This window comes from Protopterus annectens, chromosome 14.part0 (genome assembly GCF_019279795.1).
Source record: "Protopterus annectens isolate FY-2018-M chromosome 14.part0, PAN1.0, whole genome shotgun sequence".
In the NCBI taxonomy this organism is placed as follows: Eukaryota; Metazoa; Chordata; order Ceratodontiformes; family Protopteridae; genus Protopterus; species Protopterus annectens.
In genome coordinates, this window is record NC_056748.1 from 346,543,591 (window position 1) to 346,561,393 (window position 17,803).

The 17,803-nt window shown below is 41.1% G+C and overlaps 1 protein-coding gene across 1 annotated transcript in view; it reads right to left on the bottom strand.

The window, feature by feature from the left end:
• LOC122788980 (SEC23 interacting protein) overlaps nt 1–17,803 on the bottom strand; it is a 1,679,302-nt gene that overhangs the window by 564,943 nt on the left and 1,096,556 nt on the right. The window contains exon 14 of the mRNA XM_044056073.1: nt 5,925–6,080. Within this exon, the coding sequence (XP_043912008.1) occupies nt 5,925–6,080 (156 nt within the window). The remainder of the gene's footprint in view (nt 1–5,924; nt 6,081–17,803) is intronic.

The window sequence follows — 17,803 nt, forward strand, 5'->3', positions numbered from 1 at the left end:
TCTGTTTAAGCAATCCAAAAACAGGTTGTTGATACTTTAACATATGAAACTGGCAGTTTAAAGCCCTAATGGCCAAGGTTGCAGAAGTGTAAACCTTCTTACCCCATCTATCCAGTGCCCTGAAGTCTCTATCAGAAGGGGTAGGATTTTTAGCAGTAGAAGCCTTAATGCCCTGTGAAATAGTCTCTGGATCCGCAATAGGATTTTTAAAAAGGAACTTGTGTGAATCAGGAACCCTGTAATATCTGTCAGGTTTTCTGGGAGCAGGAAGCAATGAATCAGGTGTCTAGTACAGGAGGAATAGCTAAAAGCCTATGCTGAGGCAGGAGTAAGAAATCCCTAAGCCTCTTTTTTGAATCAGAAAAATCCTGGCTTTCGCAGTGGAAATGCTCCCTTAGAGTATGTAAGGTTTCACCAAAAGAAAAATCCTCTGGAGGAGAAGCAGAGGGAATAGAGTCCAATACATCAGAATCCTCATAAGTAGATAAGAGCAAATCCAGATCATCAGAAGAATCAGAAAAATCAGAATCCTGGTCAGAAGATTCATAAACAACTTCAGTCCTAGGTCTCTTAGAAGGTGGAGGTTGGCTTCCCCTGATTAGAGTTATAAGATCTTCAGCCATTCTTATCATTTGTTTTTTAGGCATAGAGGCCTGAGCATGTGACCTGGGTGTTGGTTTTTTAGGCATGGTTTGAGATTTAGGCCTAAGTGAAGAAGGAGGTGTCAGTTTAATATGCAAGTCCATAGACCTGAATACACCCTCAGAAGCCGGTGCCTGCACAGCGGCTCCGGACCCATCCAAAGTAGAAACATCAATGGGTTCCATAGTTGAAGCATCTCACGGCATACCGGATTCCGGATGGGTCTCAGTAGAGGCCTGCGAATCAGAAGTAGTGGGTACCAGGTGCTGTGAAAGCACCTCACTGAGTACCGGCTAACTGGCGACTGGCTTAGGAGAAGCATCGTAGGCAGTTTTGGACCTCGGCAGCCTTTCTCTGTCTTTATCTTTACGTTTTTTTAAATCCCGGTAGTCGGATGGCTAACCGATGATATTTCTGGATAATTAAACCGAGAACCGAAATATTTAGAGGCAAAAATATACCAACGATGGATAGTGCGCTGATTAAATAAAGCACAAAACCGACAGCAAGGTACATTGTGGTCAGGGCCTAGGCAAGGAATACAGTACGAATGAAAATCTTTGAGGTATTTGCTTTCCACAAGTAATGCAATTAACTTTTACTGACATTGATAAGGAGCAAGAAAAAGTTTCCCCAACGGGGTACTTAGCTTTAGTTGAAGACTTTGGTTCTGAAACTCAAATATGAAAATTTCAGGAGTCGGCCAACTGGCACTTGCAAACTGCTTCTGCTTCGGCACCGCATGGCAAGAAAGACTGATGTAATGGCATCGGCTGCATGTTTTATACCCCTGATGACCTGACATCATGGAAGAAGGGAAGCAACCGACGCAGGACCCAAGACTTTGTTAATCAGGCCGACTGAGGGCAACCCAAATGTAATGACTGCAACAGTGAAACACGAAGAACATCAGGGATGTAGCTAGGTTTTTGTTCTCAGATTCAGGTAATTCAGAAATTACTTTAGACAGCTGAGACAAAAGTTCTAATGAATATTTAGTAGTACGGGTTTGGTAGTTTATAGCTCTATATGTAAGAGTGGTGGATGTATAAACTTTCTTATCTAGTCTTTCCAAATGCCTGCTTTCCTTGTTTGAAGGAAGCAGGGTAGAGGAGGGAAAAAAGCCTAGAGGGTTTGTCAGAGGACACCGTGATGACTGATGAATCTGCTGCTGGTGCTCTGAATAAATACTAACAATCTACAAGCACCTTATAAAACCTGTGTGTTTTTTATGTGTTGGTGGTTGAGAGTTAGGGGCCTTGCTAGAGGATGCTAATGCATCTAAGAAGGCAAGAAGGACAAGGAGATAGCAGAGGGACTACGGGTGTCCACATGTGGTGGGAGGCTGGCATAATGGTTAAGTTGTTTACCTTACAAACACAAGGTGCAAGGTTTGATTCTCACATGGGGGTAATTGGCTAGGCTTAAAATGGCCCACAAGGGCACTTAGCCTAGTACTAATCTATGAACCTATGAACCTATGTAACCGATCATAATACCATTTTTGAATATCCATCATTTCAGTGGTTTCCCACTTGAAATGCTCTTGCATTCTAGTCAGAGTGTCATTGAAGGAAATCTCTTCTACAGGGGAGTCAGTCCCATTAGAATCTTCCTCAGGGGAAGCATAGTCTAGTGCAGAGTGTATCTGGGTAGAATAGGCTAGGGGCTCCTCATAAGAAGACAGGTTGCCCTCAGATGATGATTCTTCCCTGACCCTCTTTTGTGAAGGAGCAGGCCATGGGGATATAGGGATAGTAACATCTGGATGGGGTTTAAGAGACATTAGGACATTGAAGATGCTTTAGGAAAAAGCCTGTCAAACCTTTTGTGGGTTGGAGGTAGGAGAAAAGTGTTTAGTTTACTGCTTCTTTTTTGCTGGGCATGTCAATTCTATAGAGAGAAGGCGGGCCAGACATAGACCTGCATTCTATAATGTCTGCATCCATTTCCTCATGAACAAGGATGGTTGAAATCCCTTGTGGCCCTTTACAATGAGTCGTGGTTCCTCTTAGATGTCCAGAGTGGATGCCTGTGGTACCTCTGAGGACATGCTACTATCCCTGTTCCAAGGTAACCTCCATTAAGGGTTAAGCCTGTGGGTTCAAACAATGACCTAGAGGGAATCTCCGGACTGTTAGTCATCTCGGGTGAGACATCAGGCCCTGGAGGTGCAGCCGAGGCTTCCGGCCTAGGTTCTTGGCCTTCCATTTTGCTACAGACTCGGCTTCTGAGGTCAAAGGACCCTCTATCTTTTTGGTGAGGAGTTTGAGATGCTGATTTTCTAGATATATGGAAAGTGGGTTAAGTTTCTGGTCAAATGACTGGCAAATAGGGCAGGCCTTATGGTCGTGGGAAGGCCCAAGACAAAACAAGCACTGTTGATGGCTGTCCTTACGTGTAATCTGATGTCCACATTCACATTTACCCTTCTTGGATGACATTAAACTTACAACTCTAGCAAAAGTAAGAAAAGGAGCCCCCAAAGCAGCATTCATCTGAGCAGAAGTATCTTTGGTGATCAGAATGTACATATGGGAAGCACGGTCTGTCTGGCAGCAAAGACATTCTGAGGATGATGCATGCATATGTCACTTCTATAGCATACATCCGATAGCAGACTATGTGTGATGTACCACGTACCCAAGGCAATAAAGACGTTTGTAGACTGGCCAACGTTGAGTCGCTTAGCAGGCAATCTCCCTCATGTAAAGAATACTGCAACAGCAGAACAGAAGGATATCTGCCCGGCTCCATTTTACTTTCTACCACTCTGCGTATTTGTTTACCAATCGTCCTCTCCACAGCTTTCATGCAATGTGACAGGAGTTTGATTCCTCTGTACAGCCCACTGTTGTGAATGTCCCCTTTGTGCTTGAACACCGGTACTAGTGTGCTTATTCTCCAGTCATCTGGGATATGCCTTTCTCTCCATACTGCTATGATTACCCTCAGGAGTAATTTCTCCCCTATCTCACACAACATCTTTATCATATCTGCTGAGACCTCATCTGAGTCTGCTGCTTTCCCTGACATCCTTTTCCATAGTGCTGTTCTTACTTCTTCTAGGGTCAGCTCCCCTTCTTCTCTCACTGTAAGCTGTATCTGGGTCAGTAGAGCTTGTGCAGGGTACTGTTCATTCAGAAGCTGCTAGAAGTACTCCATCCATCTGCCTTTGATGTTCTGTGGAATGGTGAGCAAGTTGGGTGTGGCATGCCTTTATGAAGGCTATCTATTTTCTTTATCTTTTTGTCATTGCTTTGCAACCTGATACAGTTTTATTGTGCCATCTACAGCGTCACTTTCCACAAGTTGGTAGAGTGCCTCTGATGCCTTGTTCTTTGCTACTGCAATTCCTTTCTTAGCCTCTTTGTTAGCCTCCCAGCATTTTCTCCTAGCCTGGCCAATTTTTTCAATCTACCACTTTTTCCTGCACATTTTCATTCTTTTGAGGACTTCCTGGAATTCTGCAATCCACCACCAGCTTTCCTTATGTACCTTGCTTCCATACCTGGCTTGGCTGCATATCTGTTTTCTAGTCCTCACACATGCTGTTTTGAAGTGCTGCCATTCTTTTTCAACTCCTATTCCCTGAACTGTTATGCTTTCTCTCTGATCAACTTTCAGGTCTTCAGCTTGGCCTTAGAGCTTTCTCTGACCACTGTTTGCAGATGATTGTGGAAACCATTGGTTTATGCTGTGGGCTGATTGTTTAACTGGGGATGACTTTGTAATCTCTGATTCTACCCCAGTGTTCTTTCCTTACTAGGAAGAAGTCTACCTAAAGTTATATATTGACCACTTGTGTATGTGATTTTGTGACGGTCTCTCTTTCTAAACAATGTATTGACTACCATCAAGCCATTTAGCAGGCATAAGTCTAGAATGCCTTTTCCTTGTCCCCATGTGGACCCAAGCAGCCTTCATATCCTGTTCTGCTTGTCCTGATATGTGCATTCAGGTCACTCATTATCAACATCAATTCATGCTGTCATGCTTTATGTAGTAGGCCCTGCAATTGAATGTACTCTTTTCCTATCACATAGGGGCATAGGTTTAAATTATGAATACTGCCCTGTCATTAGGCTAGAGTCTGATTGCTATGAGTCTGTCACTAATTCTGATGACATCTCTCAATGCCTTCTGATGCCTCTCCCTCACCACAATTTCCACATCATTTCTAGCATGTCATGTCCTCCTGAGTAGGAGACTCTGGAACCCAAGCCAAGTGTCTTTGGTACACTGCCCTTCCATCCTGTGCCCTGGATGCTGTTCAAAAAAATCTGATGGCTTACTCTGTATCATCAAAATGCTGGCACTATCACAGAATGCAAACAGATCTTTATCATTGTTGGTGGGGATGCAATCAAGTTCACAAGTTAAATTAACCTGGTTTGGGGTACTGAAGTTCCTTCTGATCCTAAATATTTACCACTAGATTTACTAATTGAATATGACAGTATAACAAATTCAAATTGCCTTAGCCACCATTATAAGAAAATACTGAATTCCATTAACCTGGAATTGACTGACAATGGAATTATTTGAATTATTTTATTAATCATTGGGATCCATAAAATGTACTTCATTGATCAGTTGTATAATATATCTTACTCTTTCTTCTCTATGTGGTGGACAGCACTACTGCCGATTCCTTTTTTAAATAAAGGAAAGGTGTACAGTAAAATTAAAGTCAAACTTTGTGTAGTGAAAGGCTCCCTACTAAAATGTCAGCACTCGAAATGCCGAGTACCGAAAAGCGGTGAAAAAAAGACTGAAAAGACAGGAGAGGAGCAAATCTCAAAAGTTGCTTTTCTCCTCAAAACTTCTTTTTGCAGGGAGCCCCCTGCACCCCCCACACACACACCCTGAATGTATATATATATATATATGACAACTCTAAGATCTTGGACTTGGTATATACTAAGTCCGTTCTTTCAGCATTTCAATCTCCGTATTTCGGGACTCACTCTAGCAGGTCCCAATATTTCAAATGGTTACCGTAGTGAAATGTGAATTTTGTTTTACATGAATATCTTTAAAAACACAATAAAAAGGAAAGAAAATAATCAACTTTTTGTTTATGCAGAAAAAAATAAACCACATATATTAATTTGACAGCATCAATAATGTCCTAAATTTTGAAACAGTACAGCTTCTCAAAATTTGATTAACGTGAATGGTAAAAAAACTTCACAAATCTTCTTACATAAATGCATTATGACTAACATCAACACCTCAAAACAGTTTATGGATACAGCATTAATACTAATTTTACTCACTGGATGGTAAACATTGAAGAATCCCTTGCACGTTGGCAGCCTATAATTGACATCAATTTTTTCCAACCCCCGCACTGTGAGGAACATACTGATGGGAGAACCCAAAGCAAAAAAGATTTCTGGATTGAAGTCTAAAGTATGGTAAGCCACTGATACCTGCAGAAATAATAATAATAATAAATATCAGCTGTAGCATTACAGACAATAAATACTATGACATCAACATACAATGTAAGAGACCCTGCAACATAAGCAAGCTCAGCAATTCCAGCATCTACAAATATGCAATGATTGAATATATTGGTTTAGTTAGACATAGTAGTCATTCTGTTTATTTTATTTATATTTGTTTAACAGGATACTGCACTGAACAAAACTGAACAATTACAGGCACAATCTTGTTGAAAGTCAATGAGATTTCACAAATACAATGTACTATAAATGTACTATAATTAAAAAAATAAAAAATACACTACTGTATATAGAAAAAGTTGGAATACATTTAATAAAGAAGACAATTACATTGGAGCTTAACATTTAAGTGAAAAATATTTACAGTATAAACAGTGCAGATAATTACAGTGCATCAGAGAGAGAACGACTAAGGAAGGCACTGGGTTATTTCAGCTGAAGTCTAAATTCAGAAAAGCAACTAATTTCTTTAATTTGTGTGGGTAGAAAATGCCAAAGAGAAGGAATAATATAACAGAAAGCATGTTAAGTGCAATGCAATATGGTTCTTAATGTATTGTGAGCATTGTCGTAAGTGGTAAGAGTGTTTCTTCATGGAGTCTAGCTGCAAGAGGTGGAAAAGTTTCCAGGCATAATAGCTTGTGTACACAACAGCCTAGTAACAGTTCAGTACTTTCCTGTATTGACAGTCATTTATCTTTGTTAAAGGGTGAAGTAATGATGTTCTTGAAGAGGTGAGTTTGTGATTAATCATCTGAATGTATTAGATGTGATTTGTAGGGTAGTCCTGTTTTTCTTTGAGGAAGCAACAATGATGGGGTGCCCGTATTCAAGCTATTTTGGCATGGGTTGAAAAAATGGGGTGACTTTTTCTTTTTTGCTAATAAAGAGTTTATGGCAACATCGAAAGCTTGGCATATTCATCTCAGGTTCAAGCGGATAAAAACAATATTAAAACCCTAAAACCGTTAACAGAAAACCTGGTATATCATAATGACTACTCTAAGAGTGTTTCCATGTTAAAAAGTACAGTTTTGTACCTACCATAAATGTAGATGTTCGAGGATTCCATTGCTGCAGTCCTTACTATTGGGTATAGTCCGCATCCAGTCGGCCCGAATACCAGAGTATACTGACGTACGCCAGGGTACTAATGCGCATGACCGCGCCATATCCTCAGTCTTTTCTTGCCCCAGATGTCAGAAGACCCTAAAAAGACAAGGCCCAAAATACCTGCACCAAAACATGAACAATATATACAAAAATAGAAGCATGTAAACTCACCTACACAACCACCCCTAAACACAGAGGGGAAGGAGGGTAATTTGACTGCAGCAATGGAATCCTCGAACATCTACATTTATGGTAGGTACAAAACTGTACTATGTTCTTCATTTTCCATTGCTGCAGTCCTTACTATTGGGTAGAATCCCAAAGCAGAGGTAAGGGAGGCTGGCAAATCATAAAGAAGCAGGAGCTGACAACATGCCTTGCAAAACAGCTGTGGCAAAACCAGCCCTAGACTTAGAGTAGATAGGAAGGTGATAATGCTTAGAGAAAGTATGCACTGAACTCCAAGTAGCTGCTTCCAAAATATCCTTAGTTGCCACCCGAAATGCTGTTGAAGTGGCAGTAGCCCTAGTGGAATGAGGCCTAATCCCAGCTGGAATCTCCTTGCCATGATGGGAATAACAAAATGCAATGCAAAAGCCAATCCACCTAGAAATAGTTTGTTTTGACACAGGCTTGCCCTGAACTCAAAGCAAAAGAAACAAACAACTGCTGAGACTGCCGAAAATCCTTAGTCCTGCTTAAGTAATAACGCAATTGCCTGTGTACATCTAAAGTATGCAAAATCTTTTCCCCTTTATTTTGGGGGTCTGCATAAAAAGTAGGCAAATGAATAGTTTGGTTTAAAGCCACACTAGAAACCACCTTAGGCATAAAGGAAGGATTAGTACGTAATGATACCCTATCCTTATGGAAAATCAAAAAGGGCTCGACTGCCATAAGGGCCTGCAACTCAGACACCCTTCTTGCAGAAGTAATAGCCAACAAAAAAAGCAGTCTTCCATGACAAATATTTCAATTCAGCAGTAGCCGCAGGCTCAAAAGGTTGTAGAGTAAGTTTTTCCAACACAAAATTGAGATCCCAAGCAGGAGTAGGAGCTCTGGGGTCTTATATTCTTTGCCCCTCTAAGAAACTGCTTGAACAAAGGATGCGAAAACAATGGTGGGTCACAATCATAGTGAGCTGAGATTGCTGCAGCATGAATCTTAATGGAAGAGAAGGACAGACCCTTGTCCAGTAACTCAGTAAGATATTGAAGAGCCACACTCAAATTAGGCTCAGAAATCTCCAAATTCTTTGCTTTACTCCAAAATAAAATCTCTTCCATTTTTCCACTTTCCTTGTACTAGGTCGTCTAGCTTCCATAATCACATTTAAAACTTGTTGAGGAAGTTGAGACCTGCTGTGTTTCAACACAGAATATGCCAGGCTGTCAGATGAAGAGAGTGAAGCTTGACATTGAGCAGATGACCGTCCTTCTGGGATAACAGATGTGGAATCAAAGGTAAAGGCCATGGAGGCTTCCTTACCAGACTCCGTAGTAGTGGGTACCAGTGTTGCCGAGGCCAATCTGGAGCTATCAAAATCATCCTTGGCCTGTCCTGTCTGACCTTTAACAGTACCTTTGGAAGAAGAGGCAGAGGTGGAAAGGCATACACATGAAGGTTTGTCCAACTGAAAGACAGAGCATCCACTTTCCAAGCTGTGTGATGAAACCCCTTTGTGCAAAACTGTGGCAGCTGGTGGTTTAGTGGGGAAGCGAACAGATCTATGTCTGGAGTTCCCCATGACACTGTCAATTTCTGAAATACATGAAGATCCAGTTTCCACTCGTGGGGATCCATGATTTGTCTGCTTAACACATCTGCTAAGGAGTTCTGTGCTCCTGGCAGAAACCTTGCCTGAAGAGTTAGGTTCTCCCATAAAATCATTGCTTGCCTGCATAGAGGATAAGAATGTGTTCCCCTTGTTTGTTGATGTACCACATGACAGTTGTGTTGTCTGTTAGAATCAACACCTGCCCTGGAAGAAGTAACTCCTTGAAAGCCAGTAATGCGAACTGGACTGCTAACATCTCCTTCATGTTGATATGTAGATGCTGTAGTCTGGCAGGCCACTTGTCTTGTATCCACTTTCCATTTAGATGAGCTCCCAAGCAATATCCGAGGCATCTGTCGTTAAAATCTGACGGGTCACAGAGAGTCCCTTGTTTAGGTGACATTCCTGAGCCCACCAAAAAATTCTCTTTGAAGGCAAGGTATTATTGGAATGACAGTGTCTAAATCCTGGCAGTGCTGTGTCCATACATTTTGAGATACCATTGTAACTTCCTCATATGCAGTTTGGCATTGGGAAGCACCAGAATACAAGATGCCATGAACCCTAATGCTTGAAGGACTGTCTTTGCAGTCAGGACTGATGAGATAGTTGATGGAAGTAAAGTGATAGACTCTTTTGTTTGTCAAAGGCCATCTGGGCTGCTGTATTCAGTCTCACACCCAGAAAGCACATGTCTTGAGAGGGTACTAGACTGGACTTTATTTCGTTCACAGAATACCCTAGGCATCTTAGCACTGCTATAACATATTCCAGATGCTGTAGAAGGTCTTCCTTTTCTTGAGCCAGAATCAGGCAGTTGTCTAAATAAGGATAGATTTGAATTCCTTGTAGCCTGAAGTAAGCTATCACTGGAGCCAGAACCTTTGTGAATACTCTAGTAGATAAGCCAAAGGGCAATGCAGAGAACTGATAATGAGAATCTCCAGCTCGAAACCGCAGATACTTCCTGTAACTTAGCCTGATAGGCACATGAAGGTAAGCTTCCTTGAGATCTAAAGTTACCATCCAGTGATCTTTGCCCAGCAGGGGTAAAAGCTGTTGTAACGTCAACATCTTGAACTTGGGAATGTCCAGATAAGTGTTGAGGAGAGATAAATACAAAATCGGTCTCCACGTGTTCCCCTTCTTTGGTACTAGGAACATGCGAGAATAAAATCCTAGGCCCCTTTCTGATACAGGGACTGGCTGAATGGTGTCCAACACCCATCTGTCTTGAGTAATTAAATCCCAATTTTCTTTGAAAAGAGACAGTCGTCCTCCCAAAGGAGCTGCCAGACGAGAATCTACTGGCAGCTGAAAAGGCAGGTCATTGGGTCTGTTTACGAAAGGACTGACCCCTGCCCTCACCAGAAGTCTGAGCAGGTGAACTCCCTGTTCTAGGCCTAAAAGAACCTTGAGCCCTGCCTCTACCACGTCTAGACCTACCCCTAGACTGGGAATCATAAGCAGGATATGTCCACCCCTTAGCAGGCCAATTTCTACTAAACTTCAAGGCTGTACCTGCAAAAAAATCTTTAACAGTTTGCATAGACTTAGCTTTGTCCTCCATTTTCTTTAAAACTGCTTCCACAGGTGAACCAAACAACACATCAGACTGTAAAGGAGCATCCAAAATCCTTGTCTTAACATGCTCAGCCAAATTCTGATCCCTCAACCAGGCATGCCTAGAACAGAACTAGTGGCAGCCACCCTCGAGGAGGCCTGCACAGCATCAAAACCACATTGCAAAGAATGCTTGCCCACTTGTTCAGACACATAAACTAAATCCAGCAATTCTTTACAATCAATACCTTCCGCCAAAGCATCTACCTTAGATTTCAATTGTGAAAGGAGATAATTTTGATATTTCAGCATGTGAAACTGACAATTCAACGCTCTCATGGCTAGAGTGGAAGAAGTATACACTTTCTTACCCCACCTATCCAACGCCCTTGCCTCTTTGTCAGTGGGAACAGGATTTTTAACCACAGAGGCCTTAACACCTTTAGGCCCCTGAGAAACAGTTTCTGGGTCCTAGGACTCTTAAACAAATACTTATGAGCTTCGGGCACCCTATAGTACCTATCAGGTTTAACAGGAGCAGGAGGCAAAGAATCAGGGTTCAGGGAAGCCTCTGCAAAACATCTTCCACCACATTTAACACAGGAGGTATAGCTAAGGGCCTATGCTGGGGTAAAACAAGAATTCCCTAAGCCTCTTCCTGGAATCAGAGTAATCCTGGCCTTCCCATTTAAAGTGCTCCCTCATGGAATGCAGAGTCTCTGAAAATGAAAAATCCTCAGGAGGAGAAGCCAAGGAGTGGCATCATCCACATCAGAATCAGAATAATGAGGATACTCCTGCAAATCTTCCGCAGAAGACTCAGAAGCCCCTGAACCCTGTTCAAAACTGTCAAACTCAGGTTCCACCCTAGGCCTCTTATCAGGAGGGCCTATAGAACCTCTAATCATAGTAATCAAATCTTCTGCCATTTTAAGCATATGTTTCTTAGGTACAGAACCCGAAATGCTAGGAGAAGCCCCTACTGAAGCTGAACTTGGCCTACCTCTAAAAGAAGTTTTGGCAACAGAAGGAGAGGCTCTAACTACTTTGGGAAGAGAGGGAAGAATAGTTACCTGAGAAGCCCCCTCAGCCTGGCTTGCCTCCTGAGAGGGTACATCCTGTAACAGTAAAGTTTCTGCCTGAGACTCCATAGAAACTCCTGGCAAAACCTCTGGGTCCACTGAGCCTCCTAAAGAACCGATGTCCGGGACTGCCGGTTCATCAACCCTAGGCTTTTTGTCCTTGCGCTTCGGAGCATCCGACGGCATTTTATAATTGCAACGCTTCCCAAACACTAATCTGGCACAGTCTAACCTCCTCTTAATAGTGCGTTTGTTAAACCTAGCACAAGAGCGGCAACCAACAACGTCGTGCTCAGGCCCTAAACAAGGTATACACAATGTATGGTAATCCCTATGAGGTATTTGTTTCCCACAAGAAATACAGTTATTCACTTTTCTGACATCCGGTTAAATACTGAGGCAAGAAAAACCAAAATGTTCCCCACGGGTACTTAGCCAACTCTAATTCGGTCTGAAACTCCGGTTTGAAATATTTCAGAACGCCAACCTGCACTCGCAAAACTGCTTCTGCATCGGACTTGCAAAAGACTGAGGATATGACGCGGTCATGCGCATTAGTACCCTGACGTACTGGCGTCAGTCTAAATGCGCCTGACCGACGTCAGCCTTATACTCTGGTATTCGGGCCGACTGGATGCGGACTATACCCAATAGTAAGGACTGCAGCAATGGAAAACGAAGAACATCTTCAATACTGTTGTTTATTCTTTATGTTAAATGCAAAAGTCTGTACTGGACTGTACTTATTCTTACATGGAAGCATGATATGGACTTAATATATATTCCCATTCTTTAGGGTAGAATGGCCTTCAACTGTGAATACACAAGTGGGAGGGGTGTGCCCCTGAAAAAAATAAATTTACTTGCTGAAGTCTAAGCCTGTATCATTCATGTATTTAAGAAAAGGTATAATATGCACTTTTAATGTCTGAATTTGGGAGGAAAACATCTAATCACAGAACCAATCAAGAAGAAGCAAATTAATTACTCCTCTTCGAGTGCCCATTGTGCAGAATATTAGATACGGAAATGAAAGCATACAATCATTGGTAAAGAGGGCTGGTACTGTCTCCCTTCCACTGTGATTATGCAATCATGGAGTTGGTAAACAGAAGTAATAGGAGGTACAGGGGATGTTATGTCCTATTAGGAGACATTCTACTTCTCAATCAAAGGCACTGTGGTTGAAGACAGTAAATTAATGAATTTAGACAGTTTCAACAGGTGACATGTAATACGTTGAGATAGCATGACTTTGGATTTAAGATAGAGGAGACCCTTGAGTTTACACATCAGAAACAGAAAAGGGCTATTTTGCTAACACAGCACAATCACAGAAATATATAAACGAGGAAATCTGAAACCAGGTCATATTCTTATCTAATTAAGAGAAATACCAAGATTCTAATATAACATTATATTCTACTTCAAATTATTCTTTTTGTCACCAGGATCTGGACAATGGCTCATCTTTCTGCACACAAATGACCCATTTTTTCCTCTAATGGAACAACAGGCCTCCAGCCTATTAATTTCCCAATATAGGCAGCAGTTTGCAAGCTCTCTAAAACTGCTTTGGGAGGTGCAGGAACCCTTTCCCTCATGCATAACCTCCCTTCTTGCAGTGCGGGCATGTTAGGTTCTTCCTGTTGAGGTGAGGCACCAGCATTCTGGCAGCTGCCACTAATGCAGCAAGCCAGGCTGCCTCCCTCTCCTCATGATGTGAGAGCCGGTTTCAGATGCACATTCATCCTCCCATGCCAAGGTGGTGGTTCTGGTCAAACAAGGATCATCCTGGGGGCGCAGTCACAGCTTTGTACCCCTGGACCATTGGGTCATTTTCACTTCTTCAAAATTACTAAGAAGAAACACAGAGTGGAAGATATTCTTTCTTCAAGAGTACAATCAATACTTGACATAAAATAAATTTACATTTAGCATGCATAACAGGACATTTGTGTTACTTCTTCGGTCTTCTGTTGATCTTCCTATGAGCTATTCAAAATGAGTTTGACCAAAAATGCACACCTTACTGAATAGCTATATGTTTGTTTATGTCTGTGAATAACAGAAGAGCACACAACCTCATGTTTAAATATTGCACATATATCATCTCTCCCATTGTAAATTATGTAAATAGCATCACTGGCACTAGTATTCCAACTGTCTTTGCATTTTACCCTATTGTGTTTGCAGTATTTTATTTTCATACTACTTAATGGAACTCCTTGGATTCTTTTATATCTCGTATTGTATTCACTGTATTTCATATTACGCCTTGTACTGCATTTTACTGCAATGAATTTTCTTTTCATTGCATTTCCTGGTCCATGGTTTGGGTTATGCCTAAATGTCATTATTACAACATACACCAATTTTACTACTGTAATGCATTTTACATTTGACTTCTCTGCAACACATTGTCTTTAGCCTACTGGCCTGTGTCGACCAAGTAAAGGGCGTTTGTACCTTGGCACGTACCTACTTAACAAATGGGAGATAGAAAAGACAGGCCAGGCTAAGAAGGAATAATGGTTGGCTAACAAAGAGGTAAATAGAGCAGTCCCAATAGCAAACAACAAGGCATCAGAAGCACTCTACCAGCTTCTGGAAAGTGACTCAGCAGATGGCACAAGGAAACTCTATAAGGCTGCAAGGCAAAGACAGAAATACAAAGAAGACAGTCATCAGACACCCACCATAAAAGATGCCAGCAACAATCTGCTCACCAGACCAAAGGAACATCAAAGGCAAATGGAAGGAGTACTCGTAGCAGCTTCTTAATGAAGAAAACTCCACAGAAGCTGCAATGCCCAGGACACAATCTATGATGAAAGGGGAAGAAGAGATCACCCTAGAAAAAGTATGGACAGTACTAAGGAAAACAAAACAAGGGAGAGCAGCAGGTTCACATAAAGTCACGGCAGATATGATCATATGTTAGGTGAATTAAGGTACTCACAGCAGTATGAAGAGAAAGGTGGAAAATATGGACAGACCTATGATGGATCGAAGTCTCATAAACCATGGAAGAATTAGTGCAGTCTATGTAGAAGGACTCAATGACATAAGTACTAACAATGCTCGGACTTACAGAGGGATCCCCTGTGGGAATGGGTTTGCATTAGGGTTCACCTCTGAGCCCAATACTGTTTAAACTGGTGATGGACTCTACTTTAGTAAACAGGTCAGTGGGGCAAGATTAATGAAATTGTTGCATGCAGATGATGTGGCATCACAGAGCTTCAGCAAATGATAGGGGAATGGAATGCAAAACTGAAGGCATTTGGGATGAAATGGAATAGAAATAAACAGTTGTCATGGTAGCAAACTTAGGAATTCAGAAGAAGATGAAAACTGACAGATTGGAAAACAGCCCAACACATTAACAGCTTCAAGTATCTGGGAGGGGTGATTGATGTGAAGGGAAGTCTTTAAAAGGTGGTCAAAGCTAGAATCAGCAGGAGAAGTCTTTCAAGATGGCTGCACACCGAGTTAATTTCAGATCCCCAGTGTGAAAACAGAAACTCAGAAGAAACAGCCAGTAAACTCGTATTGCTGGGTAAATTTCAGTAACTGCCTAGTAAGTGCACTGCCTGGATGCCAGAAAAACAATATTAGAGAATCTGAAAGAAAATCAATCACACTATGTGATGAAAAACCACTAACTAGAAAGAATTCTGCATCTGTTCAGCAAAAAGCAGTACAAGCTCCAGCGTTGGTGCAAGACATGACTTCCAGTAACTTAGAGGAAAAAGTAAAGCAAATGTACTTAGAGCTGATGAAAACAAATGAAACACTAACAGAATACATCAACCCAAATAACAAAAGGCTGGAAACATGGAAGAAGCTTTAATCAGATACTCAGATGAGGTGAAAAACCTGCAAAAATCAGAGGTCAAAATGAAGAAAAGGCTGTCTGAATACGAGACTGCTCAAGAAGAGACATTTCAAAAAATAACAAAATTCGAGCACAGAGGACATACGGAAAACCTGAGATTTTCTGCTGTACCAGAAAAGCTGGAAGGAACAGACTGTATTAATTTTATGAAAGCACAAATAAGCAACTGGACTGGTATTCCACATAGCAGGAGTTGTTAACTGAAAGAGCAAATAGTGTGTAAGCTCTAAATCTGGTCATGAGAAAGCAACCTGGACCTTTAATAGTAAAGATGCAATCCTCCTAGCAGAAGTAATTGATTTTGTCAAACCTGTGGCAGAAGAACAAAGTATTAAAAGTGGGGGGGGGACAATAGAGTGTTTGTGAAAACTGGATACTCACTGTACACCAGGCAGAAGAGGAGTACATTTATTCCACTATTCAAGGAATATCAATTATCAGGCATAAGATTCAAACTGCTGTACCTAGCTGTCCAGCTGTCTTCAGAATATCCTTTCCTGGAGGGACAAAATCATTTTTTGATGTAGAACACTCTAAGGAGGAAATACAAAAGTCTGTCCAACAAAAAGTGAGCTGTGAAACAGAAGGAGATTCTGTTTCTTGTTCTTCTGGTAATAAAGACCACATAGAAAATGTGTCAGTGAAACCTTTTACAGTGTTTCAACAAAAAATGCTTGAGACACAGAAAACAAAGTACAAGAATTGACTAGAACTGAGTGTGTGTTGCAAATGAAAGAGATACTGGATTTGGGAGATGGAGATAAACAGGAATAAAACCAGCAACTGCGACTGACAAATTAATGTGGGATTATAAAGCATCAATTATATTTGTGAAATAAGACAGAACAAGAAAATCTGAAAATATTGGACTTTTTTGACTTTGTTAAACTTGTAGGGGACTCTAAAGCATATGCCCTACTTTATGTCATTAATCTTTGAAAGAACACTTAGGAGAGAGGAAGAGGAGGGAAAAGTTAACTGCAAGCATAAACAAAAAAATTGTTCTTAACAGTAGTATTTTTATAGTGCATCTGCATGGTATAAAGTAAAGATTTCTTGGTTATTTTCAAGTGAAATAAGGATGCTAAAGTACACAAGTGGCCCTGTTTTTTTTCTTTCTTTCTTTCTCCTTGTTCAGTTTTAAGAAATGTAGGCAACACTCTGTTATGAGGACATGGTGACTTAGAGGCAGTTGTTGAAAGGACCACTGGGAAGATAGAGCCATTGGAGAATTTGCATATGCAATCTGGCTAGAGAGACTAGAATTATGGTGGAAGCCACGGTCCCTAAGAGTTTCAGCACTGTCTTTGCCTTGACTTTCTGTAGAGGAAGTAGACTGAGAATTTGTTGCCTGAGGATTTGAATTCTGTCTGCAGGTAGACAAGCTAACACGGTGACTATGTCTATTTCTGTGCCTATAAAAGTCACAAATTAAGAGGGCGATAAGGCAAGCTTTTCCCAATTTATTGTAATCCCCAGCTGGGAACAGAGCTGGATTGTAGAATCTCTGGTTTGTAGGAGTAGGTGCCTGGTGGTAGAGGTCAGGAGCCAGTCGTCCAGGTACGGAAACACTATCTATAAGATAATTAACACTAATCTTAAGTACAACTAGCTAAATAATCAGTAAGAGTGAATAATAACAAAAAAAGTTTTGAACTTAGCCACAGCCAAGCAAGAAGCACTTCTAAACTTGTAAACGCGGCAAACAAGATCTGGGGATTGTACTAGTGCACTATAGGATAACTACCTAGCCATGAGCCAACTAAGAGACTTTGAGCTTTGTAATAAGGGTGAGTTGGAGCCAAGGATCAGCTCCGAACCCATATGTAGAAAGAAGGCGAGATAGGACTACAGAACATCCTTCCTTTTAGGTTAACGCAAGTCAGAGCGTGACTGTCAGTTTAGGACAATTGTTCCTGTTGGGGGATAAATCTTCAATATTTGAGATGTACACAGTTTTGTGTGTTAGTATTAAGTTAATAGGCTTTAGGAGTGTATTTTTTTGAGGGCTTTTAATAAAACAAAGGTTTTGTAAAGATGTGACATAGGCTTAAATGAATATGACAAAAAACAACTGTATAAAAGATCAACCTGCCAAGTATTAGTGTATGCATGTAACACAAAAGCTAGTATTTGATGCTTAACAAAAAAGATGTTACACACAAAAGGTGGGAATAATAACTTTTTTAACATAATGACTGTATTATCTTTAAATGTCAATGGTCTCACAGACATACAAAAAAGACTAGTG